Raw genomic sequence first — 18,273 nt, 5'->3', positions numbered from 1 at the left:
GCATGACGCTGCTGTGAGAATGTTTTTTTTTTAATTGCTTTGTTCCCATGACACTCTAATGCTTTATTTACACTATAATTTAATTCTCTTTGGTACACTTTCAATCTCGCTCACCATTCCTGACATCATCACTCTCTCATTCTTTCTCTCCTTCTCTCCATTTTTCATTTCTTGCTTTTTCTCTGCATCCCACTGTCTCATTTCCCTCTCCTGTACTCTTTTTATTCCTCCTTCCTCTCTCCCTGCCACCCACCTGCCCCCATTTCTGTAATTGGGCCTAAAAAGAAATAACATGCAGCCAGCACTGGCTGCCTTATAGGGCTTTTAAAAATTACCCTGTTGTTCAGCCCTCTTCCCCCATAAGCCACCCGCCAACCGATTGCCAAAGTTGAAAGCTCTCCCAGGGGCAAAACCAATATATTGGCTTTGCCACTGCTTGTTAACTTCTACTCTCATTTGTTTTCCTCTGCTTCCACTCCATCACGATCTCTACCTCATCTCTGCTTTCGCCCCTATTTCTGTGTCATTCTTTTCTTTCTATCCCCTCTCCTCCATTTCTCTTCCACATTCTTCACCTTCATCATCTGCATTACCTCTAGTTCGCTCTCTTTCTAGCTCATTTTTCCCTCATTTCACTTTTCCTTCTTTCTCTTTTGCTCTCTCTTCTTCCAGTGTGTTTCTAGCTCTTTTTGATACTAGCATGTTCTCTTCCCAGGTGTTGATGCCGGTAACAGCTACTCTTCCAGAGGAGACTTGCGGATAGTCCTTGTTGGTAAAACCGGAGTTGGGAAGAGCGCCACCGGAAACAGTATCCTCGGCGCCAAAGGCTTTATATCTAAATCAAGTGCAAACTCACAGACAACAGAGTGTAGGAAGGAGACCGCTCACCGTCTGAACAGAAGGATTGACGTTGTTGACACACCCGGGTTAATTGGTACAAAGGTCTCTGAGAAAGATACACACAAAGCACTGGATCCGAGTGTGATCCTCGCCTCCCCGGGGCCACATGCGATCATTGTGGTGCTGCAGGTTGCACGTTTCACCCCGGAAGAAGAAGAAGCCGTGGAGAGGATCCAGGCCCTGTTTGGAGAGGAAGCTGCAAAGTACACCCTTGTCTTGTTCACATATAAAGATAACTTGGAAGAAGACAAGCAAACCATTAAAGAGTATGTTGAAGAAGCAGATGTAAGATTGAAAAGACTGATTGAGAAATGTAGTAATCGATACTGTGCTTTCAACAACAGAGCAACAGGGGAAGAACAAGAGCAACAGGTATCTGAGCTCTTGAAAATGATAGACAACATGGTGCAAGAGAACGGGGGGTCGTACTACACTCAGGAAATGTTTGAGAGAGCAGAGTGCATGATCAAGGAAAAGGAGGAGGAAGTCAAGAGGAAAAACGAACAAGAGAAGGAAAAGAAAAAGCGTGAGCTGCAGAAAAAGCATGAAAAAGAGTTGGAGGAAATAAAAAAGAAGAATACTAAAGACCTACAGGAGGAGAAGAAGAAAATGGAAAGGGAACTCAAAGAGAAGTAGAAACAGCTAGATGACGAGTACAAGAAGAAAGAAGAAGGGGTCCGGAAAGAAGCAGAGAAGTCTCTAATAAAGAAAATGCTGATTGGAGGGGTGGTTGGAATGGGCACAGTAGCATTGGCTGTATGTTTGGGCCCATCGGGTGCTTTGAAAGTAGCAATGACAGGAACCACTGCATTATTAGGAAAGGGTACCAAGGTGGTCTAAAGCTGAGTTTGAGGCACAGCCTAACTAACGACACCTCTGTTTACGCACGTCACTGCTATGCTTTGATTTTAGAAGACTCTGCGGTGCAGAGCCGAAGTACCAGGATTTGTATATTTCTTTAATCATTTCAGAATATTTCAAAGCTAAGGCATGGCTCAGAGGGCCCCGTCTGATTCTACTTTAGTAAACAATGTATAGATAAAATGACACAACCAAGAAATTACATATGTACGGAAGAGCTCATGTAGAACCGAACAATGATGTGACTAGTATGATCAGGCACTCCCCTCACCTAGAGGAGGGGCGCCCTTAGTCGCGCCAGGAAACCAAGCTTAGTTGAAGGGCTGGTTGCGACCACCGCCCTTTTTTTGAGGATGACGTAGGAGCCACGTCTGGAAACCGAAACCTAAGAGTATCAGTTATAAAAGGTGGCTCCCATGGGGTCTCCTCCTCTTTGTCTCCTGGGACCCCGGGGAAGCCGCAAGAACTTTTAAAGCCACCCTCCCACCCGGCAGAAGGGCTCGGCGGAGCGCTGACAGTTAACACAAAGGGGGCATGCGCAGCAATGGAGGTTCAGCGACTGGAGGGACCCCAAGAGGGGGTACAATGGAACTGTACATTGGACAAGCGGAGAGGGGACTGACCTGCTGGTGGTCCTGGACTCTACTGCCAAGGATAGGCGCAGGGTTAGGACTGACCTGCCGGTGGTCCTGCTACTGCCTTATCCCACAACATATGGACTGTGTGGACTATTTGGGAGGAGGCCTGTGGTCAGGTACCTCGTTGGGCCGGAGAGCTATGCGGTGCCCTATATTCAAGTAATGCAATGTTTGTTGTAGCACGTTGGGGCCTGCCAGCACAAGGTGCGCATCTGAGTGGATCGGCCGAGTCGGCCAACAAATTTAAGTACATGTGCATGGCTAAGCTGAAATCAATTACAATGATGTGTCTAATTTCCTTACTGCATTTGACATGTGGAGATTGCAAAGTATGTTGCTGCAAATTGATATTTATCCAAATAATGCTTTACTCGTTTTCTCCCGTAGTGGTTGTGTAGATTTATATGATTAATGTGAATAAAAGTCTACGCCTTGACAACACAACCGATTCTGAATATTCTTGGCCCCAGCGAAGCTGGAAAGTGTAAGAAGGGTGAGAGAGCGAGTGTTTCCTTGTGCGCGTACTATGTCACTGTTACTTTGCCTTAAATCTCGGGTAAGTACAGCGGGAGGATTCTTAAATTGCAGGTGAGTATATCAGCAGTTGTAAATTTGCTTCCATTTACAAAAAATTGTTGTTTACATATATATATTCCAAAAAACGCATCAACTTTTTTCTGAAAGAGATCCAACAGCACTCCTTGGAGGAAACGCTTTTGGAAGTATTTGATGGACAATGCTGGTTTTGTGCTTGGAGGGCAGAGCTGCAACCCTCTAAAACCTGCCAATAAAAGGAGAAGAAGTACGCTGTGTGTGGGGCCTCAAATTTTGGAGCAACTTTGTGATGGATATATATATATATATCAGTAGCGGCCCGTGGAGAGAATTCTATGAGGCGGAGCGGGGGAGGGTGTAGTAAATACCGGAATATGGATGAACGAAGGTAAGTAAACAATTAAATAAATAAAACGAATTTCGTTGCGCGCGCTGCATTGCATTGCAGCGCACGCAACGAAATTCGTTTTATTTATTTAATTGTTTACTTACCTCCGTTCATCCATATTCTGGTGTTTACTAGCCCCCTCCCCGCCCCTCCCCCGCCCAACGGAACTTCCTCCATGGGCCGCTACTGATATATATATATATATATACATATATATGCAACCAGATCCTGCAGCAAAAGTCAGTTGTTCCCTCAGGGCTAGAAGGGCAAAAACAGGTACAGACCACAACTGGCTCATGAAGAATTTAAGTGCTGTTTATTTTCACCACAACCTCCTTAGCATGACGCGTTTCGACCGGGTCACCCCGGTCTTGATCACATGACATGCCAACATAGAGGCGTGTCTTAAATAGTGCATATACATAGGTAGCCACTCCTACAGTTACAATAGACATAGAAAACATCTTGCTTGTGAAAATGATAAAAAATGACGTTCAACTGTATACATATAATCTTATATACATAATAGTCGTGAGTATCCCCCTCATTGTCACTAATTACTGCAAATGCATTAAATGGCAACAATAATGCCAAGTGGCTTTAAAAGACTCTCACGGGGTGAAAAAATGTATTAATGAATCGCATACATTACATATCGAAGCAAGTTCATTTAAAGCTTTGTCAACATTGTTGGAGAAGGCTAAAAAAGTGCAAGTGCTAATAAAGTGCAAAAAAATGACACAAACTACATGTTGAAATTGCATAGGAAAGTGCAGCATAGGCGGCAACTGATGAAAAAATGCTGTATACTGAAATAAGGTAGATAAATCTATCCACAAGGATGTCTGTAAATGCAAAATGATATGGTATGATCTAGTGTGGTTGCTACAAAAGGTTACATTTAGGAACATTTCTTGAGTCCTATAATCATATGGTCTTGTTACGCACCCGAGGTAGAGGAATCATGGAAAAGTAAATCAGCATAAATGCTTAGCACCAAATAAATGCAAAGAGCGCAAAATCAAAGAGTTTCAGTTTAGCAGCATAGTGTCAGGGATGATGATGGAAGAACATTCCCACCTTTCTGATTCTTTCTTTGGTGACACTTAATAATGAATAAATATGTAAACATGTTAGAATATGTAAGAATATGAGCCCATCAGTGTAATGAAGCATAGATGTAACCTCTAATAAATAAGTAAATATATAAATATTTAAATAAACAGGATAAAGACCGTGGCTTAAAAATCTGGGATAAAAGGAGTGCCCTTCTGAATGTAATGCAGGGACTATCTGGCAGTATTTGAGAGAGACTTAAGTCAGTTTTAATGATATGCCAGTTGTTAAGTATAATCTTTCTGACTTGATGTTGCTGGTTATTGTAGGTAGTGATTAACCTGACCATGTTGGATTCTATGGAATCTGTATTCAAGGGCACAAGATCTGTATCAATCGTACTAGAATCAACTCTCTCGTTGGTGTTAGCCTTGGCAAGTGCTACTGAAAGGTCCTTAATACTGTAACCTCTTTGTAAAAATCTCTTGAAGGCCTCTGATTGGCAGGTTTCATGATCTGAGTCTAGACTACAGATTCTCTTGATCCTATGTAACTCCCCATAGGGAATACTCCCTATGAGATGACGTGGGTGGCTACTGTAGGCCTGTAAAGTGGAATTTCCCGCTGTGGCCTTTCTGTGTAACTTGGTTTGAATTGTCTCATTGCATACGTATAATTCAGCATCTAAAAACTGAACCTTCTGATCACTGATGTGTGCTGTGAATTGAAGATTGATGGTGTCAATAAAACTCTCAGCTGATTGTACAGAGCCCTTCCATATAATGTAGATGTCGTCAATAAAACACCACCATTCAACAATGTGTGCACCATACATCTGCCCATGGGTGTGTCTGAGAACGTGCTCCTCCCACCAGCCAACATGTAAACATGCGTAACTGGGGGAGAACCACGCCCCCATGGCCACCCCACGCACCTGCCGGTACACCTCCTTGTTGAAAAGGAATAGATTGTTGTATAGGCAGAGTTCAATCATTCCTAATATCATGGCATTGTGTTTGTAACAGTGAACACCCTTTGAGTCAAGGTAGTATTTAACAGCTCTGAGCCCATCACTGTGTTGGATGCTGGTGTACAATGAACAAATATCCATCGCTATTAATAGATAATCCTTTTGCCATCTGACTGTTTTTAACTTGGATAGAAAATGTCCAGTTTCCTTGATGTAGGAGGGAAGTAGTACCACAAATTCTTGTAAAAAGAAATCCACGTATTTGCTTGTTGCTTCCAACAGACTTGTTTGAGCAATAATTAATAATGTAATAAATAGTTATCAATTTTTTAAAAAATGACCATTTATTACTTAATTAACTTACCACACAATACCCCCACAAACATAGCAGCTCCAACTTTAATTATAACGAAATAAATAAATGTAAGACAATTAACATACTTCATAATGAATTAACACATTAATAACTATTCATCAATTATTTAATAATTAATCAATAATTTCCCTCCCTATGCCTCTACAAACCTAGCAATCCGCAATTAACAAAAATATACTTATTGCAAAACTTACATATTTAATATTTGAGTAATTATTAATAAATTGTTAAATGTTAATTATTTCATTAAAAACCCACCCTTTACCCCCATACCCAGTAGCCTACACATACTATATTACTTACAAAATATAATTACACAATTAATATAATTAGTATTCAATTAAATAATTAAAGATAAATTAATTATACTTAATTAACGTCCCACCCTACACCACACAAACCTAGCAACTCGCTATGACAATATAAATTACTATTATAATTCAATTAAAAATTATCAATCACTTCAATGACATACTATATTTAAAAAATATTAACATTTATACAAACAGTAATAACCTATAAAATGAATATAAACACTAACACACATAAAGATAGTAAAAACAATACAACTATATTATTGAAAACGATATTTACAGCAATATTCTTGAAAAAAAAATTATTCTTGACAAAAATATTTCTGCATCACAATATTTTTGTATCACAATGTTTTTTCTCTGATATTTTTATAAAACGATATTTTCAACTCAATATTTTGTCCAGATGCCGTTTCCTCCTGACGATGGGGATGATGAGACTGGGATTGTAACTCTTCTAAATCCCATCTCTTGGTATCTGTTACGTGGAGTCCTCATGGCCCATGGCTCATGGCATTGACTGTCTTTTTGCTGTTTGACAAGTGTCATGGTTTTACACTTCCCGCTCCTCCAATCTCCCAAGTGAGGAGAGTGGTGTTTCTGCATAACTGCCCCTGCATTCAGAGAAACATGGCACCCTCACATGCCCTCGACTCAGAGGCTCTTCTTCGGCCCAGAAAAAGTGGCATTAAGCATATGTCTAGGGTTGGTGATGCTTCACTTCAAACAATATAAACATAAATAATAACCCTAATAAAATTACATATATTCTAAAGCAGTATTATGTCTTAATACATTATATAAGTCCCATTGGGTGGAACAGCTTACCATGGGTCTTGCTAAATCTGATATATCTACTGAGATGTAAGCTATTTTTCTCCACATTATTGCATGATTAAAACAAAGATAGATTGTCCTAGACAATACTGAAAAAAGATGGTGCTCCAGATCCCCTTGCAAGATAAGGTAAGCACCCCAGATTTTTATGGCACAAAGGTAAGAAAGCAAACAAAAAAGCTGACAAAAGCGTGACTTCTATTAAAGGCATCCGTCAAGTCCACATAAAACTAAAGAAGGGGATCAGGGGACATATTAGCAAGGACTTGCGATAATCATCGCAAAGCGCACGTAGCGCTGTATTTTTTATCGCCGGCTATCGCTGGTTTAGATCGCGGAGATAACGCTAAAGGTGCTAAAGGCCTTGCTAATATGCCCCCTAGTGCGATACGTATGAATTCAGATACATTTACCTTTTCAAATATTACAAGCTACATGCCAACCCTTGAGAAGAACATCTGAATACTGCACTAACAAAGCTTTATTATTTAGGGTTTTCACTACCCGGGATTAGCTTTCAGGGATTTTTTCAGTCTGTACTTAGATTGTTAAAAGTGAAACTGCAAGTTCCAGAATGCAATGGCATGTAGTCCAAAATGGTCCAGTTGGGTGTGAACTTAGCAATAGCATTTAAACGATCGAATGATAAATTGTTAGTATAAACTAAGGTGGTTTCAGAATGCATTTCCTTTTTTTAATTATTGTAAAGCTGATTCAGTTAATAGTTTTGAGTATATCTTCTTTCACCTGCATACAGACCATGATTTTTCCAGGTTTGCAGCACACCTGGAAAACACATGCCCAGATGCAACTAAATGATGCTACAAGCCTGACTTGCTAACCAGCCCTTCCCCTGAGCCGTACAGCACAGGACCAAGGCTGCGAGGTCCAGGAGACAGAGGCTGACCCACTAAGATGGCCACCTGGCCAGTATTTTACTGCTGTGGCCAGTATTATTATGCCTAAACCAGGACAAAAAAACTGAGGGAAAAGCAGCCACATACAGTATTCTTGTTTCCACTGGCATGCTTACTACAGTAATTACCAGTAGCTAAAATTGATTCCAAGTTTGCGCCCTTCACTTTTTTCTTCATCTTAGTGAAACTGTCTATGCGCATAGGGTATGCCCAGGTGTAGGCCTTAGAGGGAACCTGTTTCGCAGGACGCAATCTGCACCTCACTGAGGAAGCCTAACAAGGCTGGAGCTAATCTGGGGCTGCTTGTACTCCTTTTGAAAGGGAACCTGATATATGGCATCGTGAGCTGGACAGTTCCTATGGAATAGCACCAAGACTGATTTGCATAAGGTTAGCTGGCCACTGACAGCAGTGACTAGTAAACAAAAAACATGTTTTTGAATTCATCCCAAGTAATTACCAGTGGCTGAGATTGACTCACCCATTTCTCCTTTTGTTTTTCTCTGTAGAGCATACAACTCAACGGAACCTTTCGAATACAACGTGTATTAGTTTTATCTAAAAATATATACATTTCAAAAGGGCCAGGGTGCAGCGAAAGTGCGTAAACAAGGGTAAAGTTGGAGACTGGGTGGTTCTACTGTATAATGTACACCAACATCTCAACCCAGATCACATGCTCAGTGCAATAAGTGATATGTTCTCAATTCAAATCAGACATTTCTGGTGACAATATGTGGAGCGTTATTTAGCTTACGACAAATGAGTATTTACTTCTAAACACAGAGGGGAAGATTTACAAGCCCCTTGCGACACTTTTGCGTCACTTTTCCCGCAAAAGTGGCGCGAGGGGCTTGTAAATCTGCCCCAGAAGATCTTTGTTGGAGAGACCTGACCTTGTGCATTCTGAAAAGTCCCTGTGCCGCAGGCTGCTGAATGGTTTTTATACACAAATGAATTGCAAGCTGGGGACATTAACACCAATTTGCAGACAGGAAAGTAACTCAAAGCAATAATCATTTCAACTTCAAATTGTTTGCTCTCAGGCAAATAATGCCCTGCCGGGCCTCATTATCTGAATACAATGGTAATAGAGTAGACATTCATTCTCTGGCTTTTTTTTAATTCCCCCTTTTTAACACCTAATGGATTTCTTAAAGAGCCCTGGGTAGCTCACCTCCTGTGCTGCAAGTTCTTCTCAGTTACAATTTTAACAACTTCTGGCTCCTTGCACCCCTTAACTGTGGTTGTTTCCAGTACCAACTGGGTTGGGCTCCTCCAGGCTTCCCAGCTGGCCTATTTGTTTTACAACCCCTGTAGATAATTCTGTTTGCCTTCATCATTCCATTGGTGAGTAAAAAGCAGACATTTGGCACACTGCAGCGGCTCATTGCAACATGCAGGACAAACATCTATAGCGCTAGCGCTGGGCCTCGTAGCACTGAACCATGGCTGCGCGGTCTGTGAGAAAGGTGTCCTCTCCTGGTCCTCACAGCTCCGGATACAAGCGGGGTGATCCTTGAAAGAGTGGACAGCGGCACAGCATGGGCTTGTTGCCAGCCAGTCGAACTGCCCTCCCCGTTCAGTGGCTGGACTGTAAAATACAACCATAGTGTGGGTGGATTAGGCACCTAACAGCCTTGAACCCAGGTACAGCTGCACCTTCTGCACTATTCGTAGCTCCCTGGGAGAGGCCCCTTCCCTCGGGCCTCACAGCAGTGGTGGAGCACTGGCAAGCACTATATAATGCTGGGATTCATTGTTTGGTATACCACGTTCTCTATATTTACATGTTTAAATGTGCATGTGCTTTTTGCTCATATTCACATTAAATGTAAAGAAATCGCATATGATTTCAATATCACACTGTACCTCATTCATGACGTAATTCATTAATATTAATATATTGACTGTATACTTTAGATTGTTTACCTGGGATTCGTTATATAGTTGCTGACAATATCAATATATGTATATTTAAAGCTGTGGGGGTTATAGGAGAACCTACTCACATGTGTTACTGTGAGCCCTGCTCCTCTTTTGTTGCTTCAGTTTTAATTCTGTATTCCTTTTAGACACAGTAAACATTTCAATTAAAAGGTTAGAGAATTGTTTCTACAATGAGCTGCTTAAATTGAGATTACTGTATTTAATTGTGGTACCTGATTATGTTGTTTGTATCTTCTGTGCACCTCATGAGTCTGTTGAATAAAAACGATAATAATAAAAATCTGTGGATTACTTGGTTAATTTTCCTGCTGAGCTCCAGGATCTTCACTGTTCAAGCTTTTATACACCTTAATGCTACTGCAGCTTTCCTTCCTGTTTAGGTCAGGCTAGAGTCAGCGCGCACGCCCTGCTCTGCGAGCCATGGTGTAATCCCTTAGTGAGGTCTGAACACACCCACACACGCCCACCACCTTTTTATTGGTTGCTGGCTCTGCCTTCAGAAATTCTGTTATTATGATTGGTAAACCATTTGGCTTTGTCCCTCCTTGTGGTTGGTTTGTTACCGCCCTGGCGATTGACCCTGCTACTTCCATCCTTTCACTAATGCTCATATGTTTTGTGTTAAAGCACTACAATTTGTTTCTGCCCTCTCTTCACAGGTCGCTTGTATTTCTTGCTTCTTGGTCCTGTCTTCGGCATCGGCCGCTGCTCCCAGCCCTGCATTTTTATTCCAGCTGTCTTTGTCGTGCAGGTGCCTGCCCCCTCAACCGTGCTTCTTGTTACCTCAACCGTGCTTCTTGTTACCCCCTCTCCTCCATTTGTTTTTATATCGTCGCTATTTTTATTTGTCTTTTTGCAGATTTATATAGCGTAAACCCGACCCGAAGATACTGCAGCGCTTTATATGAGCACCAGTTACGTTACACATGGACACATTCATTTTTGGTAGGCACTTGGAGATTACGTGATTTGCCCAGGATCACACAAACCTTTTTTTTTTTCTTTTCCCAGTTGTTTCCTTCTTTCTGTCAATTCAGTAATTTCTATTGTTTCCTGCTTTCAAATTATTTTTCAGTTAGCCTTATTCTTTCTTTCCGTCCCCTCCATTTCTGTTTTCTATATTAATTAGTTTGGTATTTATGTTTGCCATCTTTGTTTTCCCTTGCTCTTTTGTTCTTCTTTTTTGCATTTTTTCCTTTTCTTAAATTTGTGTACTTTTCTTTCATCCATACACCAAAAAACATTTAATCAGCTACTCACTCAGAAATACAACACAAAGACACACAAAGGGGCATATTCTCAAGAACGTGTGATAACCATCGCAAAAGTAACTTAGCGCAACTCTCAACATTGCAGTCTATCGCGGGAACATTACGCAGGGTTAACTAAGTATTCACAACACGGCGGTACCATGCGATGGTCTCCAGATAACGTGTCAACTGACCGTGTGAAAATCAACGCCATGCCGCAAAAATTTGAAACACGAACACAAAAAATCTTGCGATGAGGCCAATTGCAATACAAAATGCAGCTAAAAGCAGCGGCAGGCCTGCAAACACCACGCATCTAGCGGAAAAAAGCACCATAAAAGCTACAAAAACAGCACATCAGAAACAATCTAAAGTGCGTAGCAACATGGATGCACCCTGACCGAGCGCATAGGCCAACGCAAACACCACAAGCCCCACAGACCACTTGCAAGGAACAACGGGGTCGGTGAAAGCCAAGGAGAAGAGGGAGAGGAACACGGGGTGCAGTCCGCAGAAAAACCAGATCAGCGTCACGGAGGTGACAGAACACTACCATCAGCTGACCCACAATTAGACTACCCTGAATGCAGTCGGGGTGTTCAGGAGGCCAATGGAGGAGGCCAAGAGGCTCTGGCATGATATAAAATCTAAACCAGGCACAAAGCCGCTGCCAACAGGAAGGCAGCAAGGGCGACAGGATGTGGGAGTCCTGCTCCACAGGAGGAGCTGAAGGAAACAGAGGCCACAGTCGTCAGTGTGGAGACGGTGCAAGGAGTCGGAAGTCCAGATGCAGCTAGAGTGGACATGACACAACATCAACAGGGTGGCTAACGACTATGGACTGGCGGGACAGGGGGAGATGGGCACAATGACACACATGCACAACGATGTGTAGCACACTGCACACCCACAATGACCCTGGATCATGTCCCTGTTCCCTGTGGCACACTGCAGCACACACACATAGCAATAACAGCACATCCACATTGATGACAATGTGGTACAATGTGCAACCCCGACACCGCAGAACAGAGGATACAACTGGGTCCGTACATGCACTGAAACAGGCCAACTACATCTGACAGAATAGGAAACATTGAGATGGAAATGTACGCATACAACCTCACATCCGACCTGTAGTCCACATGTCCACTGTCCCGCATCAAAATGCAGCACCTCCCAAACAGTCACAATATGCACTGCCATACAGTCTGCATGTAACCAAGAACAATGTCAACATGCATCTCCCCTTCACATTGCAGCGGGACACACAACATCACCAGCAGAGAAGACCATACAACTCATCAGTGATGCTGGAGAGGACCACCGCACCTTCGACACCGATGCCCTGCAACAGCTCATTGACATCCTAGGCAACCAACTCCCAAGAGCAGGGCAGCCAAGCTACATAGAGGAGAGCCCACCCCCTGCACAGACTGTACAGCAGGAGGCACCCGCCAGCACTGCTGGCTCCCAACACTTCACCGAGCCACACATGGCATCCTAAAGCCAAGTGTCAGAATGCCAAAAGGAGGTGGCCGAACAGGTGCAGGTGGGGTCCGAACACATGGAAGATGATCTAGATCACATACGTGGGTGTCTAATTCCCTTCGTGGCCCATATACACACCACAAAGGAGACCCACATTGTGACAGAGACACACGCATTTGCAAAGATTCCGTACTAAACCACGCCGAGAACCCCACTTTTATCAGTCCCACACCTGTGCTGTACCTGCGTACGGCGGCCCAGCCCACTACTCTTACGGATTGCGTAGGTTACCACAAAGCTACATGTCCAAACCCACCCATTGCCTGCGGTGACATGGTTGCATCTGCTGTACACAGCACATAGTAATGTTGAAGTGCTCGGGCCCTCATGCATACATCATGACCACACGGACACACGCATATAGTATGTGGAACTGACTATGGGCATGTGCGCCCGGCCCCTTTATTGGCAGGGTCACATGCACAGTGACACCTGTGCTGGATGGGTGTGGGGTGAGTGTAAGCCAGCCAACACAGAGTGATTGGATGCTGGCAACAACGTATACAGTGATCACCATCAAAATGCAAACAGAAAACACCAGCATGACATTAACAACTGTGAAGCAGTTTGGTGGTACCCTGAGGTTACACCTGCATCATCTTCCTCATTGTCGCCCCAGGTCTCCCACACTAACTGAGGTGACATTGCTGCGTAACCTCTCCACAGCACAAAACTCAATCAGTAACGGACGATGGCTTGCGGTGCACTGAGTTAGTGGCATATGGAGTACTGAGCAGGGAATCAGGCCGAAGATGACATCCACGACAGGTGTGAGCAACTCCGTTAGTCTATCAGGACCACTGTTTCGACTCAGGCAGATGGCGGTTGGAGGTAGTCCTGGCGGTGATGCGACGTCCTGGTCGGTCACGACTCCATTTGATGTGTGAGCCCTGGTGGACCGCAGTTGAGGCTGGAGGCAGCAGACGCTGCAGGAACACAGACACATGGTGTTGACGACCCCAAGGCCATCGTCTCAGAGGCCATCCACTATTCTATCAGACAGGGTGCCTGACTTGAGCTGCACAGACTTAGTGGCCCCGGATGCACTGCAGCAGGCACAGGCACACCGCCACGGGACGGTGACTTGCAGTGCACTGAGGTAAGGCCACGCGGACTGAGAGTATGCTCATCAATGTCCGAAGTGAATTTGACAGAGGGTTGCGGGGGACAGTGGAAGGTGTCCTCCAGGGCATGATGCAGAGGGCAGAACTCGTCTGGAATCAACAAATTGAGGAGTGGAATGCTGCAGCCTCGTTTCCACCACCAATTCGGTATCAGCTACATGAGGATGATGACAACCCCCTAGTCTACAGACTCAGTCGGCACCAAAGTTCAACAAGAGTGTGTCCATGAATTTCGGGGTACAGGCTTAGTGGCACCGGGGCTGAGAGGGGATGCAGTCTGCGATGATGCTGGTACACTGATATGAACTCCGCTATTGCTAAATCAAGACTCTGTTACCTACTGGACCACAGTGGAGGCCAGAGGCAGCAGTCAGCAGTGGCCCACAGCCACGTAGCGTAGGCTAGTGGTGCACAGAGTTAGTGACACCAGAGCAGTTGTCGGTAGTGTACGATCACCTCGTAACGATGATCCTTTTTTCCTCCTGACTGCAACGCGTCATCCTCTTACGCCTCTCCTTGCGTGTAAAGATATGTACTCTGCCTTTAAAAAATCGATGCTCAGTTCTAATTGTGTGACCTACTCGAGCACAGCGTAGGCCGATGGCAGTAGTCCGCGTGGGCCCATATGCATGTGTGGTTGTGATGCTATGCACATATTTGGTGGCACCACTAATCGAAGGGAGTATAGTGACATAAACTCTGCCATAATTAACGTTCTATGCCATGATGTAATCAAGACTCAGTTCCAAATGTGTGACCTACTTGTCCGCTGTGTCGAGTACGTAAATGAGAAGGGAGTACTGTGGGTCTGTGTCTCCACGGCCGTGATGGTCTGAGTAAGCTGCCAAGGTCGTGGACCTCGGGCTTGGAGCTTGCACCCGCACGTGGTGGGCACATTTTGACACACACCAGTGTCATCAGGTGAGGAGTGAGGCCTTGGATGCGCAGGGGCTGGCAGGATGGGTCCGGGGGCCAGCAGCCTGGGGTGCAGCAGGCGCACTGGAATGCAGGCCCCGCCGCACACGCCGTTGTCCTCATGGCGGGGTGAGAGGTGCCGCAAAGACGGGCATTCTGGAAGAGGACCATGCCCAGAGTAACGTGCCTTTTATTCACACCCCTACACTGGCCTGGCATACGCCGGGCCAGCCCACTACGCTCATGCTTACGGGAGAGACGTAACAAGTTACATTTCCACAGGCTTCCCCACTGGCTGGGGTGACATGGTTCCATCCACTGTCCAGTACACTCCAAACACCAGCAGTATATGTCAACATGGACCTGTCTGTGGTCTGCATACTGCAGTCTGGCCCTCACATCCACTCCAAACTTGGCATTGTGTACATTATTCTTCATCGGTCACTTGCCTCCTTCGCACATGCTTGGTTCCCACCTCTTCCCACATTCTGCTATTGTGTGGCTGCGGTGCCATGCCTTTGATGGATGTTGTACATGGCTGGCCCAGGTTCCCACAGTGAGTTGTGCTGTTGTGTCTGGTGGGTGGGCATCTTGTTTGGCATGTTGGAAGTGAGCTTGCATGATTGTGTTGTGAGTTGCATGATTGTGGAGTTGAGGTGTGTGTTGTGTTCATTTGGTATTTGCCAATGAGCGGTGCATTTCCGTGGGTGCCATCCAGGTAGCGCAGGTGGATAATGGACTGTCGGAAGGTGTAGGGATCATGCACACTGCCTGGGTGGTTGGCGTCGACGTTGGTGGAGATTCCCCGGTGGTCCACTATTGCCTGCACATTGGTGTGATACCTGCGCTTTCTGTTGCGCTTATTTTGTGCAGTGTTGCCAGTGGGCACAAGTAGGACATGTGTGCAGATAATTGGCCCCTGACACGTGCGGGAACCCAGCTGTGGCGTAGATGCCTTGCTTGGTCTCCGGCTGTTCCTGCGCAGTTTGGGGGAAGTATAGATAGTGGGTGTTGGAACCTGGGATGTCAGGTCACCTAGGGTAGCCTGGCCTAGGGTAAGACACAAATACTAGAGGCACATGTGTGAAGGTTGCAAACCACCCAGCAGTAAATCAACGCAATAACACACAAAAAGGACACCACACCATTGTTGGAAAAATACGTGCTTGTTTATAAAAATAGTATACTCTGCTTTATGCCTTGGGAAACCACAGTTCAGTACATACAGTTGTCATGAAATTAATAATAATACTTTTAAATTGCTAAATCATATCATCATCCAGCATTAACAGTACATCACATTTGGCCAGACATTTATTACCCCTATCAGAGCTAATAGTACAATTCCCACTTTAATGGACTTATCACTTTCGCATCATAGAACAATAGTTCCCATGTAGAGGAGCCTGTACTCCTCTAGAAAAGGTTACACATTTCCCTCCCCTTCACTACTGACCACAGAAGAACTGGCTATTCTCAATTAAGCAAGCATTCAATGAAGCCCCTTTTGGGATTCCTCAAGGGCACTGTACACCTTGGGACAGATTCTCTGTTTGACTACTTGTTATGTCTCAATCTCTTGCACTTGTTTTACTCTCTTTATGGAAGTCACTTCCCCCTCTTGGTCATCTCCTTACTTGTGGTGGAGTTGATGCTTGGAGTCTTACTGCGCCAGAAGAAGGGGGCAAAAAGCCGGCAAGGCCAAGGAGCCGAATGCTGAAAAGACTCTCTAGCCTCTAGGGGCTCCTCAGCTCCCCCTCCCCGCTCGGGCCAGCTCCTCCGTGTGGCGCTCGAGCGGAAAGGAAAGGTAGATTCAGCAATACCCCCCAGGCCGCTACCGGCTCCTCAGCTCTCCCCTCCCCGATCGGGCCAGCTCCTCCGTGTGGCGCTCGAGCAGAGGAGAGAAAACAGAACAAAGCTACAAGCCGCTGTTGGGCTCCCGGCGCTTCTCCTCACTTCTGCACAGCGTCGGTCGGAAGAGAAACACTACTCCCTCTGACATGCGCGGTTCACCCACGCTGGCGCCGCCTCTCACTCGAGCCTCCGGGCACTTCCTCCCGATCCGCCCTCACTGCGCGAACACCAAGGGAAGACGCCTCTCCCTCTCCCTCACGCAGAAGCGGCCCAAAGACACTACCGCTCGTCGGCCTCTCTGAGTCTCCCTGCCACAACCCAGGATACAGCTGGAGGCGCAGGCAGGGGGCACCCGGCTGGAGCGCGGCAATCTCGCTCAGCTCCCACAGGACCCTGATAAAACCAAGGGTAAGGAGGAAGTCGGTGTTGATTTACTCAGTGGCACAATCCTTTATGATGTCCCAGAGCAGGATTAGCACTCTTGAGCTCTTAAGGCAGTTCAGACCCACAATACTAGATGAGGGGGGAAATAGGAGGGGGTCGATTGGAAAGGCTAGATGGTCCTTTCCTCTTCTCTCTCTGTCCCGGGGGATTGAGCCTTACTTCATACGAGCTTCCTCACCCACGCCTTATACTGGGACCAGGAGAGAATTGGTACCCAGGGTCTCCAAGACTTCTCACCCAGCGGGGTCAGGACAAGTAACCAAAGGGAGGTCGGGTGGTGAATCAATAAGGAGCATCCCCAGACTGGGAGGTCAACCCTTTGACTATCCTACCCCCACCTTCCGCTACAGCCTGTCCTCCAGCCAGCCTAAACTGCAAGACAAAATGGCTGCCAAGCATTCCGCCTTTTATAGGCTGACCCTCAGAGGTCCAGAAGGGACCAGAAGGTTCTGGAATGCCCTATTCTATGCTATGGGACAGGTTCTAGGTTTGCCAGTTTGGACAGTTGGTAGCCACCATTTTGTGACTCCAACTATATTCCTGTCAGAAAAGGCCTCTAGGCCTGAGGTGAAAAACTATGAGGGGGGGGAAAAGAACACCTATCCCCTTGACCAACACCTAGAAAAAGCTAGTGGACACAAAAATTAATAAAGGTATGAGGGGCAAAAAGGGGGACAAAATAAATAATGAATTGGAAGGACTACGCAAAAAGCCAGACAGGTCTAACACGCGTCCCCCCCAGCTGAAAGTGGGGAGAACTACCCAACCCCTTGGGAGTCCTCATCACTAAGGCGGAAATACCTGGAGAGACCGTCTGCATTGGCGTGGTCCACTCCAGGCCGATGTTCCACCCGGAAGTCCATTCCCTGTAGGGAGATGGACCACCTCAACAGTTTGGGATTCTCCCCCTTCATCTGCATTAGCCAACGAAGGGGGCGATGGTCAGTCTGAACCAGGAAGTGCGAGCCAAACAGGTATGGCCGCAGCTTCTTCAGAGCCCACACCACCGCAAAAGCTTCCCTCTCAATTGCACTCCACTTCTGTTCCCGGGGAAGCAGTCTCCTGGATAAGAAGACCACAGGCTGATCCAGGCCCTCTTCATTTAGTTGCGATAACACTGCCCCAATGCCATGTTCTGATGCATCTGTCTGGACAATGAACTCCTTGGAGAAGTCTGGGGCCCTCAGGACCGGTGCTGCACACATTGCCTGCTTCAGTTTCTCAAAAGCTTGCTGACAAGCTTTCGTCCAAACTACCCGTCGAGGTTGTTTCTTTGAGGTGAGCTCTGTGAGGGGCGCTACAATAGTGCCATATCCCTTCACAAAGCGACGGTAGTAGCCTGTGAGGCCCAGGAAAGCTCGGACCTCAGTCTG

General features: G+C 45.6%; 1 protein-coding gene across 1 annotated transcript in view; it reads left to right on the top strand.

Annotated features, from left to right (window-relative positions):
- Positions 1 to 2,840, top strand: part of LOC144828390 (GTPase IMAP family member 4-like) — an 87,827-nt gene extending 84,987 nt beyond the window's left edge. The window contains exon 3 of the mRNA XM_078686506.1: positions 716 to 2,840. Within this exon, the coding sequence (XP_078542632.1) occupies positions 716 to 1,536 (821 nt within the window). The 3' untranslated portion in view covers positions 1,537 to 2,840. The remainder of the gene's footprint in view (positions 1 to 715) is intronic.
- The last annotated feature ends 15,433 nt before the right edge of the window (positions 2,841 to 18,273 follow it).

Source organism: Lissotriton helveticus, chromosome 4_1, assembly GCF_964261635.1.
Source record: "Lissotriton helveticus chromosome 4_1, aLisHel1.1, whole genome shotgun sequence".
NCBI lineage: Eukaryota > Metazoa > Chordata > Amphibia > Caudata > Salamandridae > Lissotriton > Lissotriton helveticus.
The sequence above is the reverse complement of the archived record's forward strand: the minus strand, read 5'-3'. Positions and strand labels throughout refer to the sequence as shown.